Consider the following 16,771-nt stretch of genomic DNA (forward strand, 5'->3'; position numbering starts at 1 on the left):
TAGATATGTGTATGATAGACAGTCTCTGTTCACTTCTTTTTTTTTACCAATGTTGTCTGCTCCTTCTACTTGTTTATGTTTTTGAACGGGCTTGCCTCTTTTTAATGTGTCTATTGTTTTTGAATGTGAAGCACCATGAGTTGTGGAGAACGGTATTTTGCTCCTCTGTATGCCTAGTGTGTATTGTGGAAGTGACAAATAAAACTGATTCTGAATGTAAAACCAAACATCTACCACTCAGGCAAAGGCAAATCCCCCCAGGCCATTGGAGAGGCCTCTGGGCTAAAGTCAGGGCTACTCTGCTGTGTGTGTGTGTGTGTGTGTGTGTGTGTGTGTGTGTGTGTGTGTGTGTGTGTGTGTGTGTGTGTGTGTGTGTGTGTGTGTGTGTGTGTGTGTGTGTGTGTGTGTGTGTGTGTGTGTGTGTGTGTGTACCTCCAGCATGTTGTAAATGATGTAGAGTTTGATGACAGACTGTCCTCTGATAATGTGGTACATCATGGAGTAATCCACGTAGTGCATCATGGAATAACACAGCACCATGATCAGCCCCTTCAGCACGTCGCACACCTGGGCCGGCTGCAGGATCCGTGACCCACTGGGGGACAACATGCATACGCATAAACCACACACATACAGGATAATTAACAAACCGTGTGTATGTAAATGCATACATAATTATACAGTCACTTCATTGCATTCACAAATGGTTGAGTGCATAGAGTTATTGGAGCGGGCGCACATGCAGAAACATGCATAAAAACAGACATCCTTGCATACACGCGCACACACTCACTCAGGCGCGCGCACACACACACACACACACACACACACACACACACACACACACACACACACACACACACACACACACACACACACACACACACACACACACACACACACACACACACACACACACACACACACACACACACACACACACACACACACACACAGATATATTAACCCTTCCCCCACTGTGGTTTAATTAAACCACCGCACTCATGTCATTTGGAATGAAAGTCTTCTCATGTTAGGGGAATGAAATGGAAGGAAAACATGCCATGTTCATAACCAATGGAAATAAATGACACTGACGGATTTAGAGGGTGCACAGCAAAGGAACGGAGGCCAAATCCTTAGAGCCCGGGTTGGAAGAAAGAGCCCGAAAAGTGGGCCACAAGTTAATCTGACAGGAACCACTTTGATACAGGAATATTTAGTATTTTAAGTCCCGACATCGCGGTCGGTCGCTGCAGAAATGTGGGTCAGAGAGGAAACACTGAACTAGATGACTAATATTTATGTATGAACCACTAACAGGGTGGGACGTTACGATCAGCCACATGGCAGCGCATTTTAATGTGGCATGGTAATTGGGCATCACAGTACAGTCGCATTAGGTGTAGGCACTACTAATACATAATCATATTAACCCATTTAGACCTGAGGCCGATTCTACAAACGCCTTCTAAATCCTGACCTAAGTTTTCTGAAAAACGTACAAAGATTACAACAAATGTATGTTGCTATATACTGCACATAGCAACAAGAACCCCAAAAGGGGTTCCCGTCCTGAAAGGTATAGTTACAAATAGGCTTTCCCGCCCAAAATGGATTAATACATATTAATACATAATCGCCTAATCACATTTATATGAGATAACTGCAATTATATTGTATAATCGTCATTATCGTTTCCATGTTCAATGCGATGAGACACGCTGTGAGCTTGTAGATTGGCTATTTCCACTACTTAAAAAAAAAAAAAGTGTATTATGTCAGTCATATTCAAGTTATTTGTCATATCTGCCCTTTGCGACTTTTGTTTACAAAACCTAAAAACAGAAATGTAATTATTGTTCCAATGCTCAATGCCAAAAACACAATTAAATCGTTAATCGCAATTACTTGAGTGACAATTAATAATCAAGTAACATGTCACGATCTTGACAGCCCTAATGTGTCTGGGAATGTAGCAGGGGATTTTGTGATGGATCCCAAACAGCCAAATTATTGTTATTGTTGATAAATGGCAATAGAGAATCTTCAGCTAGCCGTTTGGTTAAGGGTTAGGGTCACTTTGATTATTCTCATCCACAGTTCCTGTAGCAGCACTTCACATTCATTAACAAGTTAGACGGATCTAGTGGAACACTGCTGTTCTGCTCATGCTACTGAAACAAGGCCTTACCGCTCACAGATAAATCACATACTATACAAATATGGTAGGGCTGGCCAATATGCTGGTAATATATCGATATAGTGAGACTAGATATCGTCTGGGATTTGGGAAATTGTAATTTTTGTGCTATGGTGCTAAGTGACTAAGTGTTGACTTTTCCTGGTTTTAAGCATTATAGCAAACTTACCTGAATGTTCTAGCTATTCTTATTTATTATTCTTATTTGCCTTTATTCACATAAGTATTACATAGGCGTTATTGATGATTATCAAAAATGTCATCGTGCAAATATTTTGTGAAAGCACCAATTGTCATTCCCACAACATCGATAAATGTATTCGGTCAAATACAGTATATCGTGATTTGAGATATTAGATTTTGTCCATATCAGCCAGCCCTAACATTCAGTAGACTAGGCTTTGACCTACTTACTGGACTAAAGTACAAGACAAGACATTGAAAAACCACCACAACCAACTACTCGAAAAGCTACCTCTCTCCTACAGACGCAGCCTTTGAAAAAGTCACATTCTTTTACAAGAAGCTTGCTGAACAAATGCTCCCTTTATGCACCATCTCCAAGAGGAATTATTTTTGCTCCCTTTCAAACCATCAGAAATGAAAAGGAATGCTGAATAATTGGTGGAGGGACACTGGAGATTTGGTTCTACTGCTTAGCATTTTAGAAAAATCAGTTGCCTGCAGTATTAGAATACGAGATAAACGCATGAAGGGTGACTTTTACAGTGGCTGCCTCTGTAATTGAACTTACGGTAGCCGTTGGTTAAGTCTTGGCTTCCCAGCAAAATGTTCATATCCCTTACATATATAATCTGGCTAAAAACACAAGAGGGAGGAAAAGAAGTCATGCTTTAAATGACTGAACAATCAGCTGTCGGGGAAGGAGAGCTGGGAGGTGTAGATATTATCTGGGATATTTTTAGTAGCAACACATTCACAGCTCTGGGCTGAGGAAGGAAAAGAGAGGGACTGGAGCTCAGCAAGATGTGTAAATTGGCCTAATAAAGTGTCTCACTGGCTCTCGAATCAGTGTGCAGTCAAGCGACGAGCTGTGTGGAGATGAGTGAAACACAACCAACATCTGTGCGTTCACAAGGCATAAGATTGGGGAGATGATTGCAGTTAAGAGTTACAACAGCCACACATGTTCAGTGTTATGATGTTAATGATAGTTCAGAATGTGTTAATACCGCACCACAGTAGTGTCAGTAAAAGTGAACAGTACTGTGTGGTGCAATGGGAACACTCAACCTGGGCCAAAAGTATTTTCTTTAAGCTGTGGAAGTCCACAGTCGCATCCATCTGTACCTGTCTGTCTTCCCATGGCTTAGTTTCTCTCAATGTCTCTTACTCCCTCTCTCTCTGCTGCATACCCTCTCTGCTTTATGTTCCTGATGCTAGGGCTCCATCTAGTGGCTAAGTCGAGAGACACGCTCCATTTAGAGGAGCTTTCTCTACAGAGGATCGATTCAGGTTCCTACACTTTCTCTAATTTTAATAATACGAGAGAGAGAGACAGAGAGAGAGAACAAAAGAGAGACAGACAGGCAGCAAGAATGGGGGACAGTGAGAAAGGGAGTGAGACAATGAATGAAACAACAGACAGTTAAAGGTGAGACAGTGACTCTTGTCAGGCTTGTGCTCCATGCAGGCAGGACATGCAGCACAATGACCACGTCCCACAGAAGACTGCAGCCATTCAGCACCCAGGCTCGGAGAGCAAAACCTTGTATATATACGCAGCAAAACCACACCAGAATTTCAACACAGCCACAAAGCTCAGGCTGGGGTACACCAGACATCTAATGTACTATACCAACCAACCACAAAGTGTTTTTGTTTCACCAAATACATTTTGAGACGTCACAAAGCATTGAAAAAGCATTCAATATTATGTATAGCCATTTTAATGAATTTTCTGTCTAACATTTCTAATCTATAACAGCATGAAGAGCATGAGAACATTATTTACTATAATCGAATGACGTCCAACGACATATACTTTCATTCAGCATAGAACATAATTTAGGCACAAGAATATGAGACTAAAAGCCCCCCTAGCAGTCCTCATGGCCTCTTCACACTGAGCACGATTTGTGTCTGAGTAGCAGAGGGGCCGTGGAAACTATGCAATTATTAAAACTTCTAGCAGGGCTATGTCACGACTAGGTCATTAAAAAACAAATTGAAAATTACACATCGGTACCTCATTACTTCAATTAAGATATTTAATCGGTCTGTTGAGCTATTGAGGGGAACAACACATAACAAACCAGTTTATCATAAACGCATATTGCCTGCCTACCTACAAGATGTTGAAAAAAAAGACATGCCTGACATGCCGGCTTGGGTGGAAACGTGTTTCCAACACAGGGCTTTCGTATTTCGCATATGAATGCAAACTTGTGTCAAATAATTAAGGTAATACACCCATGATAGACGCACAAAATCGGTATGTTTTCCTCCATTATGTTAAGTCAATTTTGATTGCACAAAATCAAAATTTTGTGCAAATGATTGCTACAAATCATACATACACACAGCCTCAAGTTAAAACATTCAAGGATAAAACAATGAAGTCTGACTTATGTATTAAACTGACTTGATGTGGTAGGAGTTCAGCCGTCTGTGACTAGCGTTGAAATCACTATGAGCTGACTGCAGAGCGGTGCATGTGCCACTTTGCTCGAATGGAGCAGCAAACCGTCCTTACGAAATAATGGAAACATTGTAAACTAGAAATTGTGCTCCTCGGAGCACAGGTCTCCGCCAGTACTGTTCCTGATTAATCCTGTCTTACCTGTTTATATTACATATTGTCACGTGTCACTTGACCAATGTTAGCTTGGCTGATGGAAGCTCACTTCAAAAAATATAAATGATTTTTTGAAGTGACACACGTATTTATAGATTTCTATTTCATCATGCGTCTCGCTAGCCAATCAAAGCACATCCTTTCAACATATTGTCACGTGTCACGTGAAGCTTGACCAATGTTAGCTTGGCGGACACACGGAAGGACGGAGACGAAAACATACTCTCCACCTCTGGCGGAGACAATAATGTTTGTGCTTTAATGTTTATCTTCTACTGAGCATGGATGACCAAAGCAAGATTCATGGAAATCTGATGAACAAATCTGATGAACAGACAGACGGACGGACCACTGCCCTGAGTTGACCAACAGTCAACCTGTAAAACCTGCCGCTAAAAATATATATTGCTTTAAATTATGTATTGATAACTACATTGAGCATGTCTTTCTCATCTGCAATAAGCTGAACACCCTCTGCTAGTGACTCAACCAACCAGGGAATGTGTGCATCCAGCTCCAAACCTGCTTCATATTTAACCCAGTCTCTACCTTCTTTCTGCTGCCTTTTCTAATAAAGAGCAAGCATGGTTTAACTTACAAACTCAACACCCAAGACACTGAACTAAAATGAAACCAGGCATGAGGAACATTTAAAGAAATTACACATTTCTCAATAGATGTCTTGGCTAATATTAGCCTTACTGCTTTTGTGAAAAGGGCACACATTAGTTCAACTGGAGGCAATGAGAGCAAAGCCATCTGCCCACACAGCATCTGCCACACACACACACACACACACACACACACACACACACACACACACACACACACACACACACACACACACACACACACACACACACACACACACACACACACACACACACACACACACACACAGTAGACTGTAGCTGCAAAGCCAGCGGCAGCTGGCTCAGTTAATGTAGCCTGAGCAAAGCCGGCGCCACCAGCTCGCAATGAGCTACCTTATCAGTTCCTCACAGGTGGTGCACGATACCGTGCAGTCAGCTATGTCACTGTGTGTCATTCAGATTGCTCTGCATTTCTAGCCTTTAAGATCTAGAAGAGAAAAGAGGAGGGAAACTTCAAACTTGCCCCGTGATACAGAACATTGTTACGGAAGGTTGCTGGTTCCAATTCCCAGACCAGCTTGGAAAATCGAGTTTGGGAAAGTGTGTGTGTGGGGGGGGGGGGGTAGCGCTCTCCCCGTCATCTAAACAACTACTGTCAAGATGCCCTCAAGCAAGGAACCTAAGCCCCGACCCGCAAAATGCTCCAGTGTGGAAGTTTCCCCTGCTGAATGTTGTTGTAACTTCCAGGTGGGTGTTTAGGTATGTCCTTTTATGAACTAAACATATCTCTACAACATTATCTATACGGATAGAATTCAAATAAAGAAGAAACCCTGAGCGTTAGCGCCATTTGAAACCAACATGGCCACTCTTGCTTCAACAACCAAATGGCGGGGGATAAAGAGAGTGCCAGACAGCCGATGTCAACAAACAAAGTGCAGATGGGGGGGAGCTGAGACTGTGACATGGAGGATGTGTGCAGCAAATGTCGTGAGATCATACAATACCTGCTTCTTCTGCAGTAGGGGCAAGTGTGCGCCCTGCGGCGTTGGAAAGCAAAGGAAGAAAGGAGGGATAGTAAAGTGAACAAGGGCTGCAAGGAGAGAGCCAGAGGGGAAGGGGAGTGGACATAAACCTGGCTGGTAGATGTTTAACTCTCACTCTCTCTAAATGTATCTTAATTAAAGATATGGGACACTCAACATTAGTGAGATAGGAAATAGTCCCACTTTCAGCATGTCTTTAAATCATTTGCACCTCTGTGTTTTCTTTTGAAGCTGCAATCTGTACCTTTCTACCCAGGTCCTCCACGCGAGCTCCGAATGTTCTACTGCTAAACTAACCCAGAAAGCCTGTTGGAGCAGAGGATAAATTGCATTTTGAGCTTCGTGCAATACCACTTGTCAACCAGTAGTGGACCTACCCTCACACAGGATCGCACCCAACCACAGGAAATATAGAATAAAATAGAATAGAATTAATAGAATAGATAGTAGACCAACTACAACCACCACAGCTGTGTTATAGTATATTAACTGTACTCTACCATACAGATTGGTCCTCATAACGTTTTATTCAATAAAAACAAGTTGCAACGTTAACCTTTATTTTCACCGACTAGTATTGTGGTAGAACAGGTTCTAGTATGTTGAAGAGAAATGGAGCAAAATGATAGGAAACATATACATACATACAGTACACAATACAGTACACGTATAGAATATGGGGGTAATTACAATAGGTGTATGTTCGCTGATCTATCGCTTGTATTTATAAGTTGTGACTGTGCGTGTATGTTTCCTGTGTGCGTATGTGTGTGCGTATGTGTGTGTGTGTGTGTGTGTGTGTGTGTGTGTGTGTGTGTGTGTGTGTGTGTGTGTGTGTGTGTGTGTGTGTGTGTGTGTGTGTGTGTGTGTGTGTGTGGTGTCCAACCTGACGCCGCAGCAGGGCAGGGTGAGCAGGCGGAGCAGGGCGAGCAGCACCCTCAGGGGCAGCAGGGTGAACACGTAGAGGAAGGCGTCCACACACAGGAAGAACCCAAAGATCATCAACTGGAAACATAACACCACATCTCCACGTCAAACTAACAAGCAGCTATATGAGGAATGGCTTATCCCATTAAGACCTGAGGCCCAGTCTACAAATGCCTTCTAAATCAGTAGATTTTTCTAAAATGTAAAAGAATAGCAGATGTGCAAGCTCACAGCTTGTATACCTGCTATTTTTGATTAGCCAACGCAAAAATCTAAAATCACACAGATTAATTGAATGGGTTATACAAGTAGTATGACAGTGTCGCCTGTCAAAAAGAACAGATCTAAAAGTTAATAATGTGTTACGTCTTGACGTGACCTTGTAGATCTGTTCTTCTTTGGCAAGCAACACCCACACACGATGGAGTATACATTAACCTTAAGACATCTTAACATTTTTATGTTCAAACAAACATCTTTGCCTCTACGTTGCCCTATAGCTCAAAAAAAGATTATATGATGGGAAAGGAATATACAGGAAGAACATCCAAACATTATTCCTGCAGGGAAAAATCAATACTGTATAATTATATCCAGCTGTGATGTTATACAATATTATCTCACTGGCAAAAGGGGCAATTAGCCAGAAACAGACGACAAATAAAACCCTTCATCAGTTAAGGTATATGCCATATGCAAAATCTTAAATGACAAACAAAGGTCATTATAGCTGAGAAGACTTATAATATCCCCACTAATGTACAATTGGCTGGTTTCTAGTGTACACAGGGGTCATATAAAGCAATAAGGGGTTATAGGCGATGACTCTTAAGACTGTTTTATTTCAGATCTAACATCACTGAGAGGTTGCTGATTCAGATTAACTTAAGCTTCATGTTTCAATGTGGCCACCTAGTGATTGAGGAGAAGAGCAAGCAAATTAAACGTGTGCGCCACTTCAAAAGAAAATTATATAATGAGTAGAAGAATCACCATCACAATGGTGAAGTGTTTAGTAATTTCTCAAATGGACTAAATGGCCAAGATCTGTAAATCAGGTTTAGGAGAAACATGACATTTTCTTGTTTTTTGTTCATCGTAAAAACTAAACGTTTTTTTTTAAATGTAGAAGTGTATGGATAGAGTTAAGTGTTGGTGGTGTTCTGGTGCAGGAAGTGCCAAGCTCAACTGGGAGCAAATGGCCGTGAACTGACCTTTGAGGTTGGAAAATTGATAATGAGAGCCGTGATACTATGTGTGCGTCACATACACACACAGTATGTGCATGTGAGAGTCTGATAGAGAAAGACAGATTGAGAGAGATAAAGGGAGAAATGCTAACTAGAACCAGGTTAATTCGCCATGCAACACGTGCTTGTACTTGAACAGTGGTTCTCAACCTTTTCTGGATCAGGGCAGGGATTGTGTTCCAGTTTGGATCAATATACTTTAAGTTCCTATTCATCAATAATGAAAACAAGGTTCAAACAATAAAGGTTTTAACCCATTAAGACCTGGAACTGTGTCATTTTTAGATTTGAGCTAAAAAGCATTATTTTACACTTTGGGCTATTCAAAAATCGTGAAAATGTGTGCAAATCTTTGAATATATATATTTTTAAAGCGAACATTTTTAACTCAAATCGTTGCTTCTGGGGGTCCCTGGAACAACATATTTTGATGAGGTCCGCGGCCAAATACATATAATTTTGGGGGTCCTTGACATATCAACGTTATATTATCAATATCCCACTTGCAATATTTTCATGGACCACAGGTTGAGAATCGCTGTACTAGAAGCAAGACTTATTGTGTGTTCTGGATAGACAGAGAACATGGTCATGGGGTGAGGTCAAGGCACACCGTAAAAAAATCCTGATTTTACAGTGCACTGGTAGGCCAGCTCTGTATAATGTACCTTCTCCAGCTCCTTTGGAATCCGCATGCACGTGTACACTCTCTCACGGCGCTCTGTGTACTTTGCCTCGTTGTGCTCCAGGAAGTAACCTCTGGTGAGCTCAGCACCAATGAAACGGCCCAGCGAAGGGTCTGGAACAACAACATTATAAAAACACACTGTCACCACAAGGCCCTTTGTCTCCACCGATCACACACACACACACACACACACACACACACACACACACACACACACACACACACACACACACACACACACACACACACACACACACACACACACACACACACACACACACACACACACACACACACACACACACACACACACACACACACACACACACACACACACACACACACACACACACACACACACACTCTATCTACACAATGAGCAGGGCATGGGCCCTATGAAGGGTCTAATTGCAATTTGAAAGACAAAGAAATGTCTCTCTCTCAGTGGTGAAGACTAATAGTTGAATCATAGACTACCAATATATCAATATTATGTTGATAGTGTGAGACTAGATATCGTCTGGGATTTTGGACATCGTAATGGTCTTTTCCTGGTTTTGACCACTTAAGCCCGGTTTTGTACTTGATTCTCCCCCAAAATAGCGAGCTATTTACAGTATTTTAGTGTGTGTGTGTGTGTGTGTGTGTGTGTGTGTGTGTGTGTGTGTGTGTGTGTGTGTGTGTGGGGGGGGGGGGGGGGTAACGACAATAAACTGTATAGTCATAATGTCACTCCTTCTCAATACATTATCAATATCAAGGTAAGAAAGAATGCACTGGAGCAAAGCACTCCTTCTCAATACATTATCAATATCAAGGTATTTGTTCCATTTTGTCCATATCGCCCAGCCCTAATTGACTGTTCCTGCTAAGCTCACATGCCGTTTGATTCAATACAATTATTGTTCAGGTGTCCGGAAGTGTAATTCAACTCTGTTTCAGGCACTTTTCAAGGTGCAATGTCAGTCAACACAATAGCCTACAACTACATCATGATTTGTGTGCACGGGGATCTCATCTTAAACAAGCTTAGTGCTTAATGAGCTTTCCAGTTTAGTAGACCTTGTATTGTGAATTTGTACTTCCATGTACTGTTATGTACTGTCATGTACTGTTCTCATGTCTTACTAAATAAAGTACATCAATCAATCAATCACATCGTAAACTCCTGAGTGTGTTTATGTAACCAAATGAATCTGTAGTCTGTTCACCATCAGAGTTACACAATTTAATGATGAACAGCACTGAAACATGTATTGGCATGTATGGCTTGTTTTCAAGCACATTCCTGATCTTACAAAATATATGCAAATGTAAGCATTTTCAAAGATTTCTAGCAATACCCTGCTACAGCAGGTCACAATATGTTTATCTTTTCAAAATGTAATTATCTGATGACAATGATACAACATATTGGATTTGAATTAAATGTGGAACTACGAATACATTTCTTAGGATATAATTGATACAGTAACTACAGAACTACAGTAGTTGAGTTGTGTCACTCTTTCACCTCGAATGACCCCACAGATCGTCTGGGATTGGGAATCATTTCCGCTTGGCCTGGTATGAACTTGTAAAACTGTGGAACATTTTAATAATTCACAAAACTCAATATGAAGACGATTTCAAAGAGTAACTTGTCTCCTGATCAAGCGGTCTAAATGTGTAGTGGATCTTTACTATTTTGCGGTTGTATGTATAGCTTCGGCAAACCAGAACAGTCACGTGAAGCGCCCTCCTTCCTTCGCTCGAAGTTGTCGCTTGCCCCCCAAAAACAGATCTAACAGGCGTTGGAGATCTTGGAGATCTACATGCCCACAACACGCGTTGAAGATCTGTTCTTTTTGGCCAGCGGCACCGACGTCGTCGCACTATGGACTGGAGATAACCTCGCTTCAGCCGGGTTTCTATTTACTGCTCAGTGGCAAGATCCGGTCTAGAGCCCGCCCACTGTATCCGGTAATATGCACAAACATAAGAACGCACGCACATGGATCCTCTCCATATCCGCTCTAGACCGGATCTGCAGCCTTGTGGCTGTGAAAGCGAACTGATCCCAGTCTGAACTTGAAGTATAAACAACAGTAAACGTTGACAGCGGACGGCAGAGCCTTGTTGACGTTGTTTATTAAACGTTATCTTGTTTATCCTGTAGCTACACTTATCTCTACATCCAGTACATGAATTCATACATTATGACACACAACGTTAAGTCCTTATAGCCCGGGACAAGCGAGCTAAACGAGATCATTTGACCCACAACAACGAGGGGGGAACGTTTACCTGAGTGATCCAGTTGCTCCCGAGCATGTTTTATATCGTAGAATCCCAGCGTTTCGGGCAGCCGTGGCGGAGTTCTGCCCGCTTTCCTCGACCTGGACGACACGTCGTCCCACGGTCGCTTGTTGTGTCTCTTCTTGTCGTCCATGTCGGTGTCTTTCTCGTCTGACAGCTCTGTCCCCAGTGAGTCCGCCATCTTCACTCCGTACCGCCGCTGCTGCCTGGCCCCTGAAGCCTGTAGTGCAACGTCATCACCAGAGCCAAAGATAAACAACCAACCCCTGGAACCCTGGAAGTCAACACGCACGCGCGTGCGCGCACACACACACACACACACACACACACACACACACACACACACACACACACACACACACACACTCACTATACACTCAAATGAGTATACCATAGTCTATATTTTTCTTTCATATATACAGTATCAACAAAATGTTACAAATATTAAAATACCTAAATTAAAAGAATAAATATAGCTGCAAGCAGCGATAATATGGGGCCAGGAGAGAGAAAGAGAAATGATAATTCCTTTAACAGGTCAGTTCATGAAAGTCCTTGCGGTCTTGTTTCCAATGAGTGCCTGTGAGCAATTAGGGGTTAAGAGTCTTGCTCAGGGACAAATTTCATTTCATTGACACATTTGCTGACCTGGCCTGGAATCGTACCTGGGGCAACCAGAGTCTCTGGCTCCCTAGGCGGGCTCACTAACCACTCAGCTATGGCCACCCCTCAGAGAGAGAGAGAGAGAGAGAGAGAGAGAGAGAGATACGGAATAGATTGAAGAGACATAGAGAGAGACAAATGGAATAGATTGAAGAGACAGAGAGAGAGACATGGAAACGGAATAGATTGAAGAGAAAGACATGGAAATGGAATAGATTGAAGAGAGAGAGAGAGCGCCATGGAAACGGAATAGAATGAGTCATGTTTTTTGCATTTCAACTTAAATGAGTCTGCATCAAGTGAGGCTTGAACCGGCAACCTTACGGTCATGAAGCACTCTTAGGTAGCTGCAACACTACCTATAGTGCTATATCTTTGTCCAGGCTGATATTGTCTGTTGAGGATCACAAACTCTTGCCTTCTGTCATGACCCAAGCCCATGTTTCACTAACACTAAGATCACTCGTTCACAAACCATTTACCAATGAAGAAATTGTACATCTCCTCAGAACCAAAATTAGTGAAAGTAGCCGATCTACAAGCTCACAAACCATTAAAAGTTGTCAGATTGTACATTGGCTATTTTCACAATGAAGTATGTTATACATTGAAAAAACATACTCTCATTGCTATCTGAAAAGTTGTGAGATTGTAGATCAGCTGTATGTAAAAAACACTCAATTAAGTATTTCATGTTATCTTTAACAATTGCAGATGTATTCATTGATAGTCATGTTGTGTGAAATGCAACTTAGATGAAGTCTGCACCAAGTGAGGCTTGAACTGGTGACCTTCAGGTTGTGGGGCACACATTTAAGCGAGAAGCCACCAACAGACAAGAACCTGTGAAAAAGGAGATCACACAGATCATACAGTTTCACGCAAATAGCTGAAAAATCCTGGGTTTAAGTGTTTTTCAAACTGCTCAAGATTGCGGACAATCTAAGGGCGGTGCTTACTGGTCAACGTGATACATGTGTTCCTCATTAGTCAAGGCACATGTGTAAGCAGGTCTAATGGCTGTCGGCCAAACGAGGCATGACTTTTGCCTGTTTAAAGTTTCAATTTTCAAAAAATTGCTATAGCGCCCCCGTTTGACCAATTGGAGTAAGATTGGTTTCAGTGATATTTGGAATGGCCCTTTACATTTCTGCAAAGTTTCAAAGAATGGTAAGTCTGCATGTATGTGTTAGGGGCAGATGAATAATTGTCATAAAACTGCAATATTCATTGGCTCATTAAAGCTTCATTTTTTCACTTATGGAAGATATTTTGCAAACGTTTTTTGGTATAGGTCCAAAGTTCATGTGTAAAAAGTTTCGTGCAGATTACTCAAAAATCCCAGGAGGAGATAGGTTTTAACTGTTTTTCATATAATTCCAAATGGTGGGAGATCTAAAGGTCAGAGGTCAAAAGTCAGAGTGTGAAAGTTGTTCAGCATGAGGAGACGCATGTGTGCATCGAAGTTTCATGGCTGTAGGTCAAACACGGCATGAGTTGTACCTGTTCAAAGTTGGCATTTTTCAATTGAGTGCTATAGCGCCACCTTTTGACGAAAGATTGTGAGAATTATTTCTTGATCGTTTTTCATGACCATCTATCATATGGCCGAGTTTCATAAAAAGCGACTGCACGGTTCAGCCAGAACTGCCAAAAGTGGCAGAAGAAGAAACGGAAATAATGCGAATAACAATATGGGTCCATGCTGGAAGCCTGGCCCCATAATAATGGTGTGTGTGTGTGTGTGTGTGTGTGTGTGTGTGTGTGTGTGTGTGTGTGTGTGTGTGTGTGTGTGTGTGTGTGTGTGTGTGTGTGTGTGTGTGTGTGTGTGTGTGTGTGTGTGTGTGTGTGTGTGTGTGTATAATAGTTATATTTTTGATAAATTGAATCTAGACTTTAGGTCAAAATTCATGTCATATCCTGTGTCTAAGTGAGACATGACCTTTGATAAGATCTAAATGTCTCAATAAAAGCGCAGGGAGACAAAATACAACCAATACAAGTCATATTGTATCAACATACAATATAACTTATTTAATAACTTACCATATCTATACGGTCTACCATATAGATTGGACAAAATGACATTTTATTTATTAAAAGTGGTTACATAGTGCCACTTTAACTCAGAATTCACATCTGGAATGCTGGAGGAAGAAAAGTCAGTCAAACAACACTGCAAGGAAAACAAGAAGAAAACTCTCTGAATTGCTACAAATAAAAATATAGACTTACTTTGGAATTGCGTTGCTAGGGAACAGCTTGGGCCCAAGTTTATTTCCTGTCAGCTACTGAACTCTGCAACAGGAAATTAACTTGGAACCATTTAACTTGTCAAGTGTGAAAGGCTATAAAATATTAGACCTAATAATGTATTGTAAAAGTGTTGTTTGTTTTAGGTCTAGTGTCATATTTTATCTCAGTTATACAATAAAAAAGATCAGGTTTAGGCAGTAGTAAGTGAGCTACATAGACTTCTTATCTGCAGTGGTGTAAAGTAACTATAGTACATTTACTCAAGTACTACTTAAATACAATTTTGAGGTATTGTTTACTTAACTGGAGTATTTCCAATTGTCTGTACTTTTACTTCTACTCCACTACATCTCAGAGACAAAAAATATACTTTTACTCCACTACAATTATTTGAAAACTTTAGTTGCTAGCTACTTTGTAGATTTTGATTATTATAACAAAACATAGGCTACATTAACCACTTCAGCCCTATACATGCTATCAAAAGATGTTTATATATTTTATACATTTGAAAACTTGAAATGGGTCATTCTGCATAATGAGTACCTTCTACTTTTGGTACTTTAAGCACATTTTGATACCAATACTTTTGTACTTTTACTCAAGTAAATTTTGAATTCCGGACTTTTACTTGTAACAGAGTATTTCTACATTGCAGTATTGATACTTTTACTTAAGTAAGTGCTTTTTCCACCACTGCTTATCTGTGTGAGTGTGACCATTTGTATTTAATTAACCGGTTGACTTTTGGGCTAAGAGCCAGACAAATCATGTGATCTCTCAGCAGCAGAAGCTGGGTCTATACTCCACCGGGTATTCCTGAACGTAACCTCAGTAAAGCTATGCCTACAGTAAACCTAACCTTATTCCTAATCTTAACCTCAGTAAAACTATGTCTAACCCTAACCTAACCACCGTTATACCAATAAATCTGTCTCTGTCTTATTAATGTTGTAACTTGTAGTATAACTTGAATACTCAAGAAAACACAACAAAAGTCTTTATAATATTGTGTGACCTGTCCACCCAGGACCTCTAATACTTCTAGATAAAGAAGAAAGGTGAAAAAGATGAATAATCCATGTCAGGGAAAATATATCCCTTCTGTAACCTGGATTAATGTGTTGATGCCAATGTCTGTGAATACAAGTCTAGGTTTCTTACATGGAGAGAGGATGTATTCATGAAAATCAAGTAAGTTATTTTACAATATGTTCTGTACTGTATATTGTAATATATTTCAGTGCAATGTGTACACAGTCTAAGTAGATCTGTAGTGTCTTTAGTTTTAAGAGAGAGAGCCATTATAATACGTGTGTGACAATACAGTTGAACTTGAACTAGTACAGTTCAAGTTCAACTTGATACAACATATTGTCTCTCTGGAGAGAGGATCTTATTTTATACAGTGTGACAGCCACGTCTAAGGCCATGTGCAGGTGGTGCAAGATAACATTTTACAGCATAACAGTAGTTCATAAGGCACACTTCTAAATGTTACAATCGTGATGAAATGCAATATTTTCCATCCCAGCCCATTATCTTCCAGGCGCTACTCTCTGACTGCTGTACTGTGCTTCATCGATTTCAACGCCCTGAACGGCATGACCAGTGTGTGGAACTCCAACCTCCCCCGACAAATCAAACTCAGCTTCTTCTATACAACGGTTAGAGTCTGTTCTCCTCTATGGCAGTGAATGCTGCCCAACCTACAGACGTCTCTAGACGGGTGCTCCAATTAACATCAGCAGGCATGCACATGTTACCAACAAGAATCTGCATGAGGGAATACCAAGGGTGAGCGAGAAAATAGCAGCCAGGAGAATGAGACTAGCAGGACACTGCCAAAGACATTAAGCGCTGCCAACCAGCAAATTGGTGCTGTGGGAACCAACACACGGGCACCGGCAACGAGGACGTCCCACACTAACATACGTGGATGTACTCAAGAATGATGCAGGAGCACCAGTCAGGTGTATGGAGAACCGGGATGACTGGAAGCGACGATGGAGGGCTCGTCTGAGGACGA

The 16,771-nt window shown here is 41.2% G+C and overlaps 1 protein-coding gene across 2 annotated transcripts in view; it reads right to left on the minus strand.

The window, feature by feature from the left end:
- Positions 1–12,016, minus strand: part of tapt1a (transmembrane anterior posterior transformation 1a) — a 31,612-nt gene extending 19,596 nt beyond the window's left edge. The window contains exons 1-5 of one of the 2 annotated variants that reach the window (XM_084085896.1): positions 11,812–12,016; positions 9,506–9,636; positions 7,547–7,665; positions 6,622–6,654; positions 433–595 (exon numbers count right to left, since the gene is read on the minus strand). In XM_084085896.1, coding sequence (XP_083942022.1) covers positions 433–595; positions 6,622–6,654; positions 7,547–7,665; positions 9,506–9,636; positions 11,812–12,004 — 639 coding nt within the window. In that variant the 5' untranslated portion in view covers positions 12,005–12,016. The remainder of the gene's footprint in view (positions 1–432; positions 596–6,621; positions 6,655–7,546; positions 7,666–9,505; positions 9,637–11,811) is intronic. The other variant, XM_084085897.1, reaches the window with a different exon arrangement.
- Positions 12,017–16,771: the final 4,755 nt, after the last annotated feature.

The sequence above is a fragment of the Gymnoscopelus microlampas genome, assembly GCF_963454915.1.
Source record: "Gymnoscopelus microlampas genome assembly, chromosome: 18".
Lineage (NCBI taxonomy): Eukaryota > Metazoa > Chordata > Actinopteri > Myctophiformes > Myctophidae > Gymnoscopelus > Gymnoscopelus microlampas.